Source organism: Miniopterus natalensis, chromosome 2 (genome assembly GCF_054644295.1).
Source record: "Miniopterus natalensis isolate mMinNat1 chromosome 2, mMinNat1.hap1, whole genome shotgun sequence".
NCBI lineage: Eukaryota > Metazoa > Chordata > Mammalia > Chiroptera > Miniopteridae > Miniopterus > Miniopterus natalensis.
The window spans coordinates 116,153,074-116,170,562 of NC_142082.1; the positions used below are offsets into that span (position 1 = coordinate 116,153,074).

Here is a 17,489-nt window from a genome sequence, read left to right on the forward strand (position 1 = left end):
AAATAACATTTAAGAGTATAACAAATTATTTAAGGCAAAAACACAATTTTCTTGTTTCATTTTTAGGATTACTACCTTAGAAATACTCACATCTGTGCATTTAATTTCTGTTTTTATTAAACACAATTTGGTAAAAATATTTTAAAGAAATTTCTTTCATATCAAACACATAGTTATTATTCAAAGAGCATTGATTACTCACCTAATTTTTTCTTTAATTTCTTTGATTTCATTTTCTGAGCTCTCTTCAGCATTTGCTGAGCAGTAGAAATATCCTTAAAGCCCCTAGTAAAAGATTAAATTTAATAAAGGCAAAACAAATATCCAGAACATGTTTATACATGCATATACATATAAAATACATATCTGAATTATATTATATTAAAACAAATTTGGATTTCCACTTCAGAATCTGAAATCTAACAGACATAGTTTCTTAAAAACTAATAAAGGTATTTTGATCTTGAAAAATATCTGCCTTGGACATTTAAAAGTCTTAATTTTAAAAGTCATCTAATATTTTAGTGTAAAGTAGAACACATACCATTCTTCTGAAATTTTTTCCTCTTTTTCAGATCGCAGCAAACTCTTTCTGCTGGTCTTTGATTCAGGTGTCCCGGATAAAGTTCTATTTTCTGGTCTGGCAATAGGAAAAAAACCAAGCAACTGAATCAACACAAGCATAGCAGCACTTTTTAAAACTACAAGCTATTTATGTTGTCTCAAACTTGAAAATAAAGTCCATTTAAGTTATAGAAAAGCTTTATCTTGAAAAGCAATAAATGTCTGCCATTAATTTAAAATGTTTACATTTCAATTACTTGAAGCATATTTCAATCCTTTTGTAGAAAGAAATGCAGCACTGGAATTTTTATTCTAATCCTTATCTCAACCTATATAGCAGTATTTAAAAGTCTTCTTTTTTACAACAATTACATTATTTTACTGACACAAGTTGCTTGAATGAATTTACCTTACATAGTTTTATTACATGGAAAACTCTGTAAAATAATTATATTTTAACACTAAATGTTCTTCCATCTTCTAAACAAGTAAAATTGCTCCTATTTCCATTACTTTGCTAATTTTTTAAAGAATACAATATTCTTCATAAGTATGTCCACGGGTTGATCCTCTCAAAAAGTAATTCACCTTACCTGCCATTGAACTGCGTGTGTTCCGATGAAAACAAATTTTCTTTCTCATTACATAGCCATGCTTGAGCTGGATGACTTGGTAAATTAAATGAAGTATCATCATAGTTTAAGGTTCCAGAGAACTTATCAGGAAAAAAAAAAGTACATTAATAGAAAATAAATTGAAAAAGTCTAGCATTTATATTGTATTACTTTAAATGCATAGAGTAAGTAGCCTCCTAAGGGAAACATAAAAATAAAAATTATAATAAAATGAAATTTATGGCGTACAGATATAAATATCTTCTGTTGTAGTGATGAGGAATATCTTTTTCATATAGTTGGCACATATGAAATGATTAATTGCAAAGTTCTTAAAAAATCTCAGGAAACAAAAACTTCAAAGATTATCAAATAAATAACAGATATTGCAGCCCATTGACCTCTGACTGAGAATCTTCAGCTGTTGCACTCTTAATGCATATTTTTATATTTTAAAAGTGCTTTCAACTAGTGATTTTAGCCTACTGCCAAATATGCAGCTGAACTGTATCATTTTTTTTTTTTTTTTTTTTTTTTTTTTTGCTACTGTGAAATAAAGTGTTGAAAGAAATCCAAAATAAAGAAAAAAAAATTAGGAGCAAATGAAAGAAAAGCTACATGAATAATTACATCTGGGGATGAAGAGGAAGTCAGAGGCTTCTAAAAAGTAATTGTGTTTTTCAAGTCAATAAATTGTATTATTAATCACTGCAAAATAGCACAACCTTAAGGAATGAGCAAAGATCGAGCACTAAGAGGTTTCCATGACATGTTACCTTTGGCCAGTGCAGCTGGCTTGGTAGAAGCTGTGTTTGTGAAGGGAAGCAGGCGGAATCTAAAGCTAGCCATTCCTTCTCTAAGGCAGCCTGCACAAATAATAGCATCAATGTACACGATTTAGTTTGCATAACTGTTACAAAGAGTCTTTAAATTGTCTTATATACTACTAAAGTTAAGAAAGTATATCAGAATTTTTGTTTACTGGAAAATTTGCTACTTGTTATTGTGAGATGTTATACCTCTGCTTAATGCAATCATTCTAAAAACCGGGATAAATGTTTTTTTATCCCCAGTGGAATAAAGTGAGAACTTGAGTACTCAAGTGCTCTAAAAATAAGACGTGCAGATTGCTCAGTGTTTAACTGTTTGATAACTATGACTCTGAGACAACTCTACACGTAAACTGAGGGAAATAATCTATTAGTTCTTTATACTGTAAATTACAATATCTTCCATTAAACCTCACTATTGAAAATGTATAGTATTTCAACACATTACTATCAGTTTTTCTATAAACACTGTAAGATAGCTTTTACTTAATATTTTCCCAAAATTTCACAAATTTTCTGAATAGATGGAAAAATAATTTTATGGCAATATAAGAAATCCAGTTCTTGATATTGTATTCTCTAATTTAAATGTTTAAATTTTAAAAAAGATACATTTAAATTTTGAAAAGATCCCATTTTACATTCCTTCACTCTTTATCTTAGAACATCCTTATTTCATTTATGTAATTTACAAATTTATTTATCTTTCTACAATGGGACTATGCTAGTTATGCTAGTTTGTATAACTTAGGACATAATTATCTAAATTTTATTTGCTTGGATGATTTAATATGATTTAGAATAAACTTCCGTGGTTCTATAATGTTTTTTGAAACTTTATGAAAAAAAAGGATGATCAGAATACCAATGAACTTGTTTCTTAAAATGTTCTAAATGGATCAAACATATTTATGATTTAAAAACTAACATGATTATATTCTGGGGAGACTTAAATGCAATTTTCCATTTATACAATTACAATGTTTCTTGACTATTGCTATCCTGACTATAGGCTAGCAGTGCAATGATAGACTTTTACTTATATAGCATTTAAGTCTTAGGAAACCTAATCAAATTTATATTTTTTGGTATCTATACAAATAGAACACCTCTAATTAGTTGTTAGGGACATTGTCTAACTATATATCACAGTTAGATACCAGTTATATCTGGTTTAAGAATGCTATTTGATGCAAAAGTACAAACAGGTTTCAGGATTCCGATTTTTTAATTCTTTCTTTCATATAATAAAGGGAAATCTAAATCTATCTCAGGAAAGATCAATGCCTACAGCATATCAGCTATGATCAAATTAGTATTCTTAGTCTGGTGAAAACAGAAGATGTGAAGATATGGAAACAACATTATAAAAGGCAATGTGCCTGAGGATTCTGAGAATATGGCAGAGCCAAAAGCACCAGGAATCTGTCTCCCAACCTAGACAACAATTGCAATGGAAGAATCTGTCTGATGCACTATTTTGGAACTCTGGAGTCTAATGAAAGCTTGTAAGTTCCAGGGGGGAAATTAGATGGTAAATTGAGGTTAATTTTGGTCAACTTCAGCTCTTACCACAGTAGCAGCTATCTACCTTCCACTCCCCAACCCTGAGGCAGGCAGCTGTTCATGTGTTTCTGGAGCAGCATGCACATGGCTCATAGGAGTCAGGGTAGACAATGAGGACCCTGTCCTCGAAATATTGGGGATCTGTGCTCTAATCACTGATTTTTGCTTCTGATCAGAGAGGTGCAAAGAGTGTTTGTTGTTCCACCTGCCCTATTGCTGTAAGCCCTGCCCTACTAGATAAATGATTTCCAGGGGATTTAAAGGGCTGGTGTCCTTCTCCCTGCTTCTTCATTTTTCTGATTTTCCTCTTTTGGGAGGCAGACATTAAAGACTAGGATATTCATTAAACGTTTCTAGAAGCTGAAAGCATTAATATAAAATGTTAAAGAAACGTTTGGTAATTACATAACCATAACCAAATAATGTTACCAAGACTGTAATTTATATGATTTCAAGCTAATTAATATAAAGTATATTTGGCAGTACCTAGTATGTTGAGGGGGGAAAAAAATCTCAAAATGTCAGGAGGAATTGGCCAATATTATAAATATACTACTGTTTTTAAAATGTATATTAATAGATCATGCTTAACACTGGATATTTATATAAATGCCAGTTATTGCTTAAGAAAACCTTCTGTTCAGTTTTTTTTAACTTACAACTGAGGATCTGGAAAGATTTCTGGTCACTAGAATACTGTTATCAAACATATTAAAAATGAACTTGAACTTAGATAAATTTGCAAATGTATGTTCACAACTGAGCATTTGATTAGGTATACACATACAGTGGAACCTTGGTTCTCATACCTAATTCGTCTGGAAGATTGTTAAAAGGTTGTTAGAAAATCGAATCATTTTTTCCCATTAGAAGTAATATAAATTTAATTAATCTGTTCCAGATCCCCAAATTATTCCCTCTCAGCCTTTCTCAGTTACCTGTGATCATTAGCACTTTCACATCCGTAGCAACATCAGCACTCTCGGTGGCCTCTTTATGTTTTAAAATTATGCTAATCTTCAATTTCGCTATGCCATACTTGATAGCCAAATCAGACATGTGAATGCCTCTATCACACTTTGCAATTATTTCTTTTTCAAGCTCTATCATTCTTCTCACAACTTTCTTTTTCACTTTGCTGCTATCACTAACCTTTTTAGGACCCTTGGTGATGTACTGTACATATTTAATAATAATAAGCAGCAACAAAAGCAAAAAAAACATGAAAATATGCACAGCACAATTTCCTGAGATTTTAATAATGTGAGATTTAGCAGTAAACTGACTCATAGTTGCAAATTCTCTCCTTTGTTTTTTGCCTGAGAGATGTGCGATTCATCATACCGGTATGTATCAGCCTGAAAGGGTTGTCCGGTCAAGAACCAAAGTTTTGTCTGACAACCAAGACATTTTCCATAAATAGCTTGGTTGAGAATCAAATTATTCAAGATGGGAGATGTTTGAGAACCAAACTTTGACTGTATTTGGCTTTTGATAAGAGAAGAAATCATTGGATTATTATTCTATAATCCAACTTTGAGAGACTAGACTATAAGGCTATCAAAAAGAGGAGGTAGCCCAGCCAGGCATGGCTCAGCAGTTGAGCATTGACCTATTATCTAGGGGATCATGGTTCAATTCCAGGTCAGGGCACATGCCCAGGTTGCGGGCTCAATCCCTGGTGGAGGGCGTGCAGGAGGCAGCCAATCAATGACTCTCTCATCATTGATGTTTCTCTCTCTCTCCCTCTCCTTTCCTCTCTCTGAAATCAATAAATATCTATTTTTTTTAAAAAAAGAGGAGGTAAACGTAACACATGTTTATTTGTATATTAACATGCAAAATTTGTCATGCCATCAGTATAATCCTTTCATTTGACACATGACACTAGGATCAGACTTGTCCTAAGCAATAGGTCAGTTAGAGCTAAACAATTCCAAGAAATTATAAAAGCCATGACTTTACCTTTTTCCCACTCCCTTCATGACCCCCAACCCTGCTCCCAAAACTTCCTCTTCTTCTGCCCAAGTTGATTTTTGCTATCCCCTCCAAAATTCTAAAACTTCTGGATAACTTTTGTAGCATCTCAAAATCCTTACAGTTTGGAAACAGCTCATTCTCAATCCTAAATCTCACTTACTACACCCTCTCCTTCAGTATCAATTGAAAAGCTCATATTGTTGGAGATTACTGTTATACAGTCCATGGATGCCTTTTCACTAAAACAAATATGACACTTTCCTTTAGCCTTTTCCTTTGCCTATACTTTAGGTTTTGTTTGCTTATTTTCTCTCAATGTACTATAATATGTAGTACTCTGTAAAGTTAATCTGAGATAGAGAGCAAACATTAACTCCAGAACTGAAAGTTGCCCAGCTTATTGTATGCTGCCTCTTTCTCAAACATTATTCCTGCACACTTATTGAATCTGACTTTGGTCTGAGACAAAATATCTGAATTTGACTGTTGTGGTTTTGGGTTTTTGTATTTATGATATAGTAGCTTTCTTCATTCTCTCTGGGTTTAGGGACTCATAAGAGGTTTGGTTGTTTAAATTTAAAGACAACCTTATGGTTCTTTATATGTTGGCTCCTGAAGAATATATGTAAAAGAGAAAAATAAACTGTTAAATTAAGTTAATAACTAAAAAGATCAAATAAAACTTACTTTACAACTTAAAAGGTGCAAAATAAAAGTGCCAATGTAGATCACTACACCACATCAGACCTAACACATCTATTATTTTAGATATTATGTTCTTATATACATTTCATGACAAAGTGGCAACATTCCCCACAAAGGAGAATGAGACCTAGGCTCATTAAAATTTCTGCTAAAATAATTATTTTTAAAAGGTGATACATTGTGGACTCAAGGGCCAAGAAAATGTCTTATTCATCACTGTTTTAGAAGTTCATTATGAGTAGAAGTAATAGGTGCTTAATGTTGGGAGGAAGTTCTCCATGGGTCTCCTGAATTTCTGCATGTTTTGTGACAGCTTCCCCCCCCCCCCATATTACATTTTTAAGGATCTTTGTATAGCTAATAGCCTTGGAAGATAAGAGCTAGTGTTTCACCCTATCTTAAAGGGCACTATCTTAGTGTTACCTGGACTCATGGGGTGTGGGACACATTGATTCAACTGATGGGATCTAGACATGGTTCACAGAGGAGGAAGGAGCTAAAGTTATCTCTTGGATGTGGTCTTTGTACTGTTGTTGTTGCTTCTATATATGAATGTAGAATAGAAATTGACCTGTTACATGTTTTACTTTTCCATCCCATAAGTGCCAGAGAGGATCATCTCAACAAGGGAAAGTTGCAGGTACAGACATGCTAGTGTGGTAAACTCTCTGTGATTTGTCACCTGTGGAACCACAGGTGGGTCAGTATTTAGTGTGAGTACCTCTACACTCTGGCATCCAAAGATCTTACTATATACATGATATCCCATTGGTTGTATGTGAATTCTATCTCAATTTAAAAAATCCTTGGTTTCGGTGGTCTGATTATGGTCAGTATCATCATACACATCTGCGTTCAGGGGCTGGCTGATACATCTGAACAAAATTCTGAGGCCTGTTTATCAAGTAATTTCTCAGGAGTTGCCTCTGTGGAAAAATGTACGATGCTCAGGTACTCCAGTAGCCAAGGAAAAACTCTTGTCTCTTCAGCCCTTTGCTACAAAAAAGGAGGCCCAACATCATACCGGACCCTTTCAGTGATGGAGATAACGCAAGTCTCTATGACTTATGGTTTGGTCAATTGGAACTTTTGGCCTCCACTTGGAAACAACCTTGTGGTTTTGGATTTGTGGCCTTTCTCACATAGACACCAGGTGCATTTCTATTGAAATCAGCTATTACCCTCCTACTGGACTATTTTAGAAACTGAAAGAGTGACTTATAGAGGCCCTGTGATTATCTTGCCTATTCACAGTTTGGGGCGAGAAACAACTCAGATTCAATCACTGATAAGATATGAAGGTTGCCCAAAGCCACACTTGTCAACCTGGCCCCAGTGGCGTCTGGACTATATGAAAAAGTGGAAGCTATACCTCTCAGTAGAACTTTACCTCCATTTCATGGCCTAATACAAAGCTGCTGGCTTGGAGGGACCTCAATTCACTCTGGTTCACCTGAATGCTTGGGCCTGAAACTCAAAGGAATCTTGTGTTGTAGCCAATGGCCTCACAGTTTGATCTGCCATGTGGAAAACTATAGATTTGTTGACTAAAGACAATATTTTGGGCCCCCACACCAGGGAAACAAATCACAGCTGCATATAGAACCATTTTGATTACTCATATGGATGTCCATGGTGAGGCCCCATTTCCTGATGAAACAACTAGAATCATATTACTAATTGGGCCTGGTTCTGTTTCTGATGTGAGGCTACCAATGCTTGTCATACTTGTGACTTCTGCAAAACTTACTTATTTGTTTTATGGTAGAGGATGTCCCATTCCATGGGTCCTTGCCTCTGCCTACTCTTGGAAAACTGACTACACACATTACAATTTCAATATCTTACCATAGTTTATATCTTTCAGGTTATCTATCAGCTGACTTTGGCGATATAACAGTGACCCTTGAAACTTGCCTGCATAATTTTTCAGTTTTCTGGGCTGTTGGAGTCTAACAGTTACATATGTTTTATCACTAAAGCTACTCAACAGTGAGCTAATAGTCTGACTCTACCACTCTCACCTCCTTCTGTCCACACAACTTAATAAAGTAGTTTGATTCGTTAACTGAGGATCAGCAAGGGATCTACTGTTACAGCTACTTCCTAAGTAATGATTAGGGAAAAAATGCATGGAAGGTAATACAGACCTATTTTGACAACTCGGGATTCTATTCTGATCATTCTTGGGCATGATGCATATTTATTTTCCCCAACAGCAAATCCCAGGCCAGCATGGTTGACACATTCTCATAGTGATGCCTGGCCAAAGGGGACTTAGGGTAAGTTTTATGGTTAAGTTTTATAAAAATGCACTTGTTCCTCTCATTCCCTAGCCTTTCAGACAAAAGGTCTAGTGTGAGTAACAATGATTAGAAAAAAGGTAAAGTTACAGCTAAGAGAAATAGAACACTCAAATTTTGAAGAGATGGATGGAGAACCACCTCTCAGTGCCTTTGAAGGGAATGTCTGAGATTCTGAGAGGAATAGGGAAGGGAGAGACATTAATGATCTTTTGTCCTTCAGGACTACCCCTGAAGCCTTCATCCACGAGAAAAATGCCCCTGTAGAGCTCTCCCAAACAGCTGCAAGCACCTTAAATTTAAATTATTGCTGGGTCTGCAATAATTCCAGGAGGTTGTGGAACACAACTTGATAGCCATTTCCCTTAAGTTTACTGGAAAGTCTACCATGTCAACAGGTGACAGACTGACAGCAGAAGTAGAGTGCAAATCCTGCACCTCCCATGTAAATCATTTCTGGATGTTTTCTCCACTCCCATTCTCAGTCATCCCATGGATTGGACAAACACCACCTGGAAGGTGTCCTACTCACAAATCACCTTCAAATGCTTAAGGAAACAACACTATGGCCCTGGAAAGTACTTAAGTCAACCCCAACTCACTGGCCAGGGTTGTTTTAGATGGCAGAACTGCATTAAAATTCAAGAGCCAAGAAGAGGTCTGTAATATCTAATACTTGCAGCTGTGCCTGGATTAAAGCCTCGAGTTTAGTGGAAAGGTAAATACAGAAACTTATAGGTAAAACCACCTGGGCTATTAATAGCAACAGTAATTAATTGCTTCGTGAGGATAACCTCATGGTTTTAGGCCTAGCCTCTGTCAGATTATTCAGAGTGGACACTGGCGTGAATACTTATGGGAAAATTTGCCATGAAGAAAAAAGGGGTAGATATTGTTGTGAGGTAATTTTCCACTGGACTCTAACAATTACGCATGACTTATGGCAGCTGTTGTTCTGGACTATCTTTTCAAAGATGTTAATATAGCTAACAGACCTGAAAGATAGAGACAGTCTTTTGGTGGGGCAGAAGTCAAAATTTATTGTTTGATATAATAAAGATAATGACATTTTCTGGAGCATAGGATAGGCAGGTTTGCTAGCAGCCCTTTATAAAACATGAGGTTTCCTGGGTTCAGGATTCCTTGTGGAGAAAGTTTTCAGATTCCTCCCTGTGGAACTTGGGGGCCTAGGGAAATGTATGTGCACATGAAACTCCTGCTGCCTGATGTGACAAGTAATAAATGTCTCGTATCTTCTGCTACCATCCATGAATGTGTGGTAGCTTAGCTTGTTTAATTGAATGCAGGATAAAAATCTCAGAGCCCTCACAGTTCTTGGCACTTAAAAAATCATGGTCAACTATGCTTAATAAAACTAAAACAAATTAACTCTTGGTTATTAGTCCCTTGGTTAACTGTTTGTTAAATGCAATCACATTTCAGAGGGGCAATGAACAAATCAATACAAAAACTTCATGGCAGACTGATATAGACTTTTTGACCCTGGCTAATTTATTAAGACAATTTTATATTTTTATAGCAATTATAATTCACTGCAAATATCCAAATATATTTCTGACATCCCCTAAATGTCAGTCCAATATTTTATCTGTTTATATACCTATCCCATCCCCAAGTATGGTGCCTGCCATATTGTAAGCAGTCAGTATTTTTGTTTGCTGGAATGGAAAAAATAAATTTGAATAGATGTTATATGACTACAGTGTGATAAGTTTAAAAGAAAAGAGAAATATGGTTTCAATCCAAAGGCAACTATTTTTATTACCTAAATAAGTGATAAAAGGGAAGTCCTGGAATGATAAGTCTTATTATACTTCTAAACAGGAAAGTTAAATCGAGAAATAAAAAGTACAGGGACACTCTGGTAACTCAATTATTACATCTAAAGTTGCAAGATAATTTCAAAATAAAAGGGGTAAAAAGTGTCAAAGGAAGGCAAAGCAATAATACCTTCCTAATTGGTACTTGGCTTTAATTCTTAGCTCCCCTAAAGTATAATTTCTGCATTGCAAATAAAGTCACCCATTTAAAACAAAAACATTTAACTCCCTTACTAAAAACCCTATAATAATTTTCTAGCACATTTGAAATAAAATTCAAAGTTCTTGATATTATATCTTAGGCATTATGTGGACTGATACTTGGTCATTTTTGTTTGTTTCTCATCTCTGTGTGCGTCTTTTTTCCCTCCAGTAGTAATCATTTCTACCTATTGTGAACTTTCTGTTACTTTAATATACCAAAGAAGTTCCTGTTTCAAGACTTCTATACTTGTCCTCTACTTAGCCCAGGGAAATATTACCTGTGGCTATTCCCTCACTTTATTTTCACAGCTCTATGAAAATATTATACTTATGCAGGCCTTTGCTGGTCTTCCAGTCAGATTCTATGCTCTTTCCCTAAAACTGTCTTATTTTCATAGTGACTTTCAACACCTTATAGCGTGCTGTATAGTTCTACATGCATTCACTGCCTGTCATCTCAAGCTAATGTAAGCTCTGTGAGGTCAGGAATTTCTCTCTGTTGTTCACCATGGTGAAAACAATGCCTGGAGCAGTTAAGATAAACAATGACATGAAATATTCATTCATAAACATTTTGTTCTGTTTTAGCTTTAATTAGAATTAAGATCCTCTTGAGAATATCTATAAATATTGGATTTAAAAAACCTAAAGGCACTCAAAAGCAATAAAGCAGCCAGAAGTTAAAGAAACAAGATCTCGGAGAGAAGAGTTGAATGCTGATGTAAACTCTATATTTCTCTACACATTCTCCTTCAGGGAAATTCCCAATTCTATTAACAGGAAAGAGAAGCCAAACAGAAACCTGAGGCTTGTTTGTACCAGATTTAATGGGATGAAGAGACAGAAGTTGAAGTGCAGGGATGCCAAGGCAGTTAGGAGAATAAAGGACCAAGATCCCCAGGAGGAGAGAGCCACCAAAATGTGAGCTCGCTCATGCATAAAATTTTCTTTCACATGTTTGCCAATTCAAAGTAGTACATACATAGGAGAGATACCTAGGTCAAAGTGCAATAGCAACAGCTGGGGTGCTAGAAAGCTAAAAAGACATTTGTTCTGTAACTTGATGCTCTGGAGGAAAAAAATTAAAATTCAGGAACAGACAAGGTGAAGGTAACCTGGTAAATATCTCAGTTAACTCAACCTTAAGACAAACCAGAAATACATCAGCTCAAACAAAGTCTGAAAATAAACCTGAAAAGGATCCCTGCCTATGTGGCATCTGCCTGCCAGAATAAAATCCAATCCTCTATAGGCAAAGAAAACCTTTTCCAGGGTTTTACACTTTTACATATATTTCAGGTACTTAACCAAAAATTAAATGCTAAGAAAGAGAATAAACTGATTAAAAATACAAGAGATAATCAATGGAAATAAACCCACAAGTGACCCAGATGTTGCAACTGACTGAAAAGCTTTGAAAGCACTATGTTAGCATTTCAAAAATATATAGAAAATGATAGAAAACTTCAACAAATAACTAGAATTTATAATAGATAACCAAGTAGAAACTCCAGAATTAATAATTGGAATAACTGAAATTAAGAATTCAATTGATAGTCTAAAAATAATTTAAATAACTCAGGAGAGATCATTAGTGATCTATAGGTTAGGTCAGTAGGAAACTTCCAAATTAAAATTTAGAAGCAAAAAAAAAATTTTTTTTAAGAGTCTAAGAAACACATGTGAAATGGTGAGCTATTCTAACATGTGTTTTTGGAGTCACTTTACCTCAAAGAGGAGAGATAATAAAAATAATTAAATATTTCAAATAACTCAGCCCAAGCAATTTCCAAAACAGATGAAAGTCATCAACCACAGATTCAAAGAGCCATATGGCTTTTCCCACTCCAAGCAGTGAAAATACATAGAAAAATCACACTCAAAAAAACACTGTGAGCAACTATATGCCAACAAACTGAACAACATGGGTGAAATGGGCAAATTCCTGGAAGCATACAATCTTCCAAAGCTAAATCAGGAAGAATAAAAAAACCTGAATAGGCCAATAACAACTAATGAAATTGAAGCACTAATCAAAAAACTCCCAGCAAACAAAAGTCTAAGGCCAGATGGATTTACAGGCAAGTTTTACCAAACACTCAAAGAAGAATTAACACCTATTCTACTCAAACTGTTCCAGAAAATTCAAGAAGAGGGAAAACTCTCAAACTCTTTCTTTGAGGCCAGCATCATCCTAATCCCAAAATCAGATAAAGGCACTACAAAGAAAGAAAATTACAGGCCAATATCCCTGATGAAAAGAGATGCTAAAATCCTCACTAAGATACTAGCAAACCGGATCCAGTAATACATTAAAAAGATCATACACCATGACCAAGTGGGATTTATTCTGGGGATGCAAGGCTGGTACAACATCCACAAATCAATAAATGTGATACATTACATAAACAAAATAAAGGACAAAAATCATATGATCATATCAATAGATGCAGAAAAAGCATTCGACAAAATCCAGCACCCATTTCTGATAAAAACTCTCAGCAAAGTGGGAATAGTGGGATCATACCTCAACATAATAAAGGCCATATATGACAGACCTACAGCCAACATCATACTCAATGGGCAAAAACTAAAACCATTTCCATTACAAATAGGAACAAGACAGGGATGTCCACTTTCACCACTCTTATTCAACATAGTACTGGAAGTCCTCGCCATAGCCATCAGACAGGAAGAAAACATGAAAGGTATCCAAATTGGAAAGGAGGAAGTAAAACTGTCATTATTTGCAGATGACATGATATTGTACATAGAAAACCCTAAAGGCTCCATCAAAGTACTACTAGATTTGATAAATGAATTTGGTGAGGTAGCTGGATACAAAATCAACATCCGGAAATTGATGGCATTTTTATACACCAACAACAAACTCTCAGAAAGAGAAACTAAAAAAACAATACCATTTACCATTGCAACTAAAAAAATAAGACACCCAGGAATAAACTTAACCAAGCATGTAAAAGACCTATACTCAGAAAACTACAGGTCACTGAAAAAAGAAATAGAGGAAGATATAAACAAGGGGAAGAATATACTATGTTCATGGCTTAGAAGAATTAATATCATTAAAATGTCCATACTACCCAAAGCAATTTATAAATTCAATGCAATTCTTATTAAAATACCAACAGCATATTTCACAGAGCTAGAACAAATATTCCAAAAATGTATATGGAACAAAAAAGACCCCGAGTAGCCCCAGACATCTTGAGAAAGAATAACAGAGTGGGAGGGATCACTTTACTGAACATCAAACTGTAGTGCAAAACCACTGTAATCAAAACAGCCTGGTATTGGTACAACACCAGACATACAGATCAATGGAACAGAGCAGAGACCCCAGAAATAGACCCATGCCATTATGGTCAGTTAATATTTGACAAAGGAGGCAAGAGCATACAATGGAGTAAAGACAGAATCTTCAGTAAATAGTGTTGGGAAAATTGGACAGCTACATGAAAAAATATGAAACTAGATCACTAACTTTCACCATACAAAAAAATAAACTCAAAATAGATAAAAGATTTAAATGTAAGTCACAAAACCATAAAAAACCTGGAAGGAAACATAGGCAGTAAAGTTATAGACATCTCACGTAGTGGAATTTTCACTGGTACATCTCCTAGGGCAAGAGAAACAAAAGAAAAAATGAATATATGGGACTACATCAAAATAAAAAGCTTCTGCACAGCAAAGGAAAACAGACTCAAAATACAAAGAATCCCATGGTTTGGGAGAACATACTTTCCAAGGATGTATCTGATAAGGGGCTAATTTCCAAAGTGTACAAAGAACTCATACAACTCAACAAGAGGAAGACAAACAACCCAATTAAAAAATGGGTAAAGGACCTGAATAGACACTTCTCCAAAGAGGACATACAGGTGGCCAAGAGACATGAAAAAATGCTCATCATCACTAATTATCAGAGGGATGCAAATTAAAACCACAATGAGGTATCACTTCACACCTGTCAGAATGGCTACCATCAACAAATCAACAAATGACACGTACTGCCGAGAAAGTGGAGAAAGGGAAACCCTGGTACACTGCTGGTGGAAATGCAGACTGGTGCAGCCACTATGGAAAACAGTGTGGAGGTTCCTCAAAAAATTAAAAAAGGAGCTGCCTTTTGACCCAGTGAACATATCCTAAAAATCCTGAAACACTAATCTGAAAGAATACATGCACCCCTGTGTTCATAGCAGCACAATTTACAAGAGCTAAGATCTGGAAACAGCCCAAGTGCCCATCAATAGATGAGTGGATAAAAAAGCTATGGGACATTCACACCATGGAATACTATGCAGCTATAAAGAAGAAGGATCTCGTACCCTTTGGGACAGTGTGGGTGGACCTGGAGAATATTATGCTGAAGTGAAATAAGCCAGGCAGAGAAAGAGAAACATGATCTCACTTATATGTGGAATCTAAAGAACTTAATAAACTGATGTACAGAAATGATTCAATGGCATGGAAGCATGGACCAGAATGAAGAATCTCAGAGGGATGGAGGGGGACAGGTGGGTGGAGGGGGAGAGATTAACCAAAGAATTTATATGTATATATGCATAACCCAAGGACACAGACAATGGTTTGGTGAGAGAATGGGGAGGGGGGTCCAGCAGGGTGGAATGGGTCAATGGGGAGATAAAGGGATATCTGTAATATTTTAAGGGGAAAAAAAATCACACTCAGATGCTGAAATACAAAAACAGAAAATGAACCTTAAAAGTAGTGTGGGTAGTGTAGGTGGGAAGGCAATATCTTTGTAGAAGAAAAAATAAGATTTATTACTGATTTAACAGAATGTATGGAAGCCAGAAGCTAATAAAATGACATCTTTGAACACAAAAAGCCTACCTAAAAGTCTATACCAGAGAAGACATCCTGCAAAATTTGAAGAAATAGAAATATCAATAGATGCAGGAAAAGCTTCTAACAAAATCTAGCACCCATTTATGATAAAAACTCTCAGCAAAGTGGATATATAAACCCATAGCTCACATCATACCCTATGGGGAAAAATTTTAAGTATTTCTGTTAAGATTAGGAACAAGACAGGGATGTCCTCTTTTACTACTCTTATTAAACATAGCACTAGAAGTCCTAGCCATAGCAATCAGACAAGAAGACATAAAAGGCATCCAGGTTGTAAAGGAAGAAGTAAAACTTTCATTATTTGCAGATGACATGATACTGTACATAGAGAAACCCAAAGATTTCACCACAAAACTGCTGGAACTGATAAATTCAGTAAAGTAGCAGGATACAAAATAAGTATCTAAAATTTGGTTGCATTTTAATATTTAAACACAAATAATGAACTATCAAAAAAGAAAACTAAGAAAACAGTCCCACTTACAATTGCATCAAACAAATTACCTAAGAATAAATTTAACCAAAGCGGTAAAAGACCTGTACTCAGAAAATTATAAGACGTTGAAGAAAGAAATAGAAGATACAGGGAGAAACAAGATGGCGGAACAGGTAACAACTGCACCCACCTCCTCCCGCAACCACATCAAAATCACAACTAAAATACAGAACCACCATCACTCAGAGTCTCCTGAGATCTGGCTGCACAGAAGCCCCACAACCAGGGAACTGAAGGAGCATCGAGACCGGGAGGAGGGGCGGAGATGCTGGCAGATCGGAGCTGAATCCCGGAGACGCGGCCGAGGGGCCACACCTGGAACCCTGGTTTAAACCCGAGTAAATCTCCACGGTGGGGATTTCCTGGAGGAATGAGGGGTCCCAGCCCCACATCGGGCCCCCAGCCCAGGGCTCTGGGGCTGGGAAGAGAAATCCCCACAACTTCAGGCTGTGAAACCAGCGGGGACTGTCCCTGAGGGTCTCGGAGGCTGGGGGAGCCCCAGCAGCTCCTCTCAAAGGGCCCGGCGCGGACTCACTCGGACGCTCCCTCTGAGCCCAGCGCCGGGCAGCAGCCTGAAAGGACCTGGGACACTCGGGGAGGAACTAACCTGCCTGAAATTGGGTCAAGAGCTGGAGGGGCGGCTTTCTCCCAGGCAGAAGAGCTGGCAGAGGCCACTGTTCGTCTGGCGAGTCCTCCCCGCACACAGCCCGCAGGGAGGAGCCATATTTGAATCGCCAGCACCTGACTCCCACCTTTGGCCCCGCCCCGTGATTCCCGGAGGCCCCGCCCCTCCCCACCTGAAGCTCATCCAGGCCATTTCCAGGGGCTTTTCTGTGCAAGTGGCCTCTCGAACCTCATGCTTAGGACTTTCCTAAAATCTCTCAACCAAGCAGCAGCGGGCCCCATATGGCTTGATAAGTGGCCCCAGGCCTGGCACTGGTGGCAGCCTGCATTGGTTCATAGCTTGGCCTCTCCTGGACACCTCCAATCCCAGCACAAGTGGCAGCCAACTAATGTCTGCTGTGTAGCTCATGCTGGGTGGCCCTGGGCAGGGCACTGGCAGAGACTGACTTTGCATCTCCCCCGGGAAGCCCCAGAGACAGTGCACCTGGTGGTCAGACTTGACCACGCTGGATTACAACCCTACCACATCCATGAGTGACACACTCAAGGGGGGCACTTGGTGAACACCAAAGCCCCACTGAAGTAAATCCTGCTCCACAAGGGTGTCTCCAGCACAGCAGCTCTTTAGCTGTAGTAGTAGCTGGTCCTCACAGCTAATTGGTGGGGGTTCAATTCCTCCCAGTGAGGCCAACAGCAACCAAGGCTCAACTACAACAGGACAGTGCACACAGCCCACACAGGGGAGCACCCAGAAGGCCCAGCTCAGATGACTGGGGAGGCTGAGCCACTGGATCCTACAGGACACTTACTACACAAAGCCACTCTACACATTCCAGGAGACATAGCAGCTCTACCTAATA

At 37.1% G+C, this 17,489-nt stretch overlaps 1 protein-coding gene across 1 annotated transcript in view; it reads right to left on the minus strand.

Moving 5' to 3' along the window:
- LRRIQ1 (leucine rich repeats and IQ motif containing 1) overlaps positions 1 to 17,489 on the minus strand; it is a 200,070-nt gene that overhangs the window by 91,909 nt on the left and 90,672 nt on the right. Inside the window, exons 18-21 of the mRNA XM_016199434.2 lie at positions 1,955 to 2,044; positions 1,158 to 1,279; positions 545 to 640; positions 203 to 285 (exon numbers count right to left, since the gene is read on the minus strand). Coding sequence (XP_016054920.2) covers positions 203 to 285; positions 545 to 640; positions 1,158 to 1,279; positions 1,955 to 2,044 — 391 coding nt within the window. The remainder of the gene's footprint in view (positions 1 to 202; positions 286 to 544; positions 641 to 1,157; positions 1,280 to 1,954; positions 2,045 to 17,489) is intronic.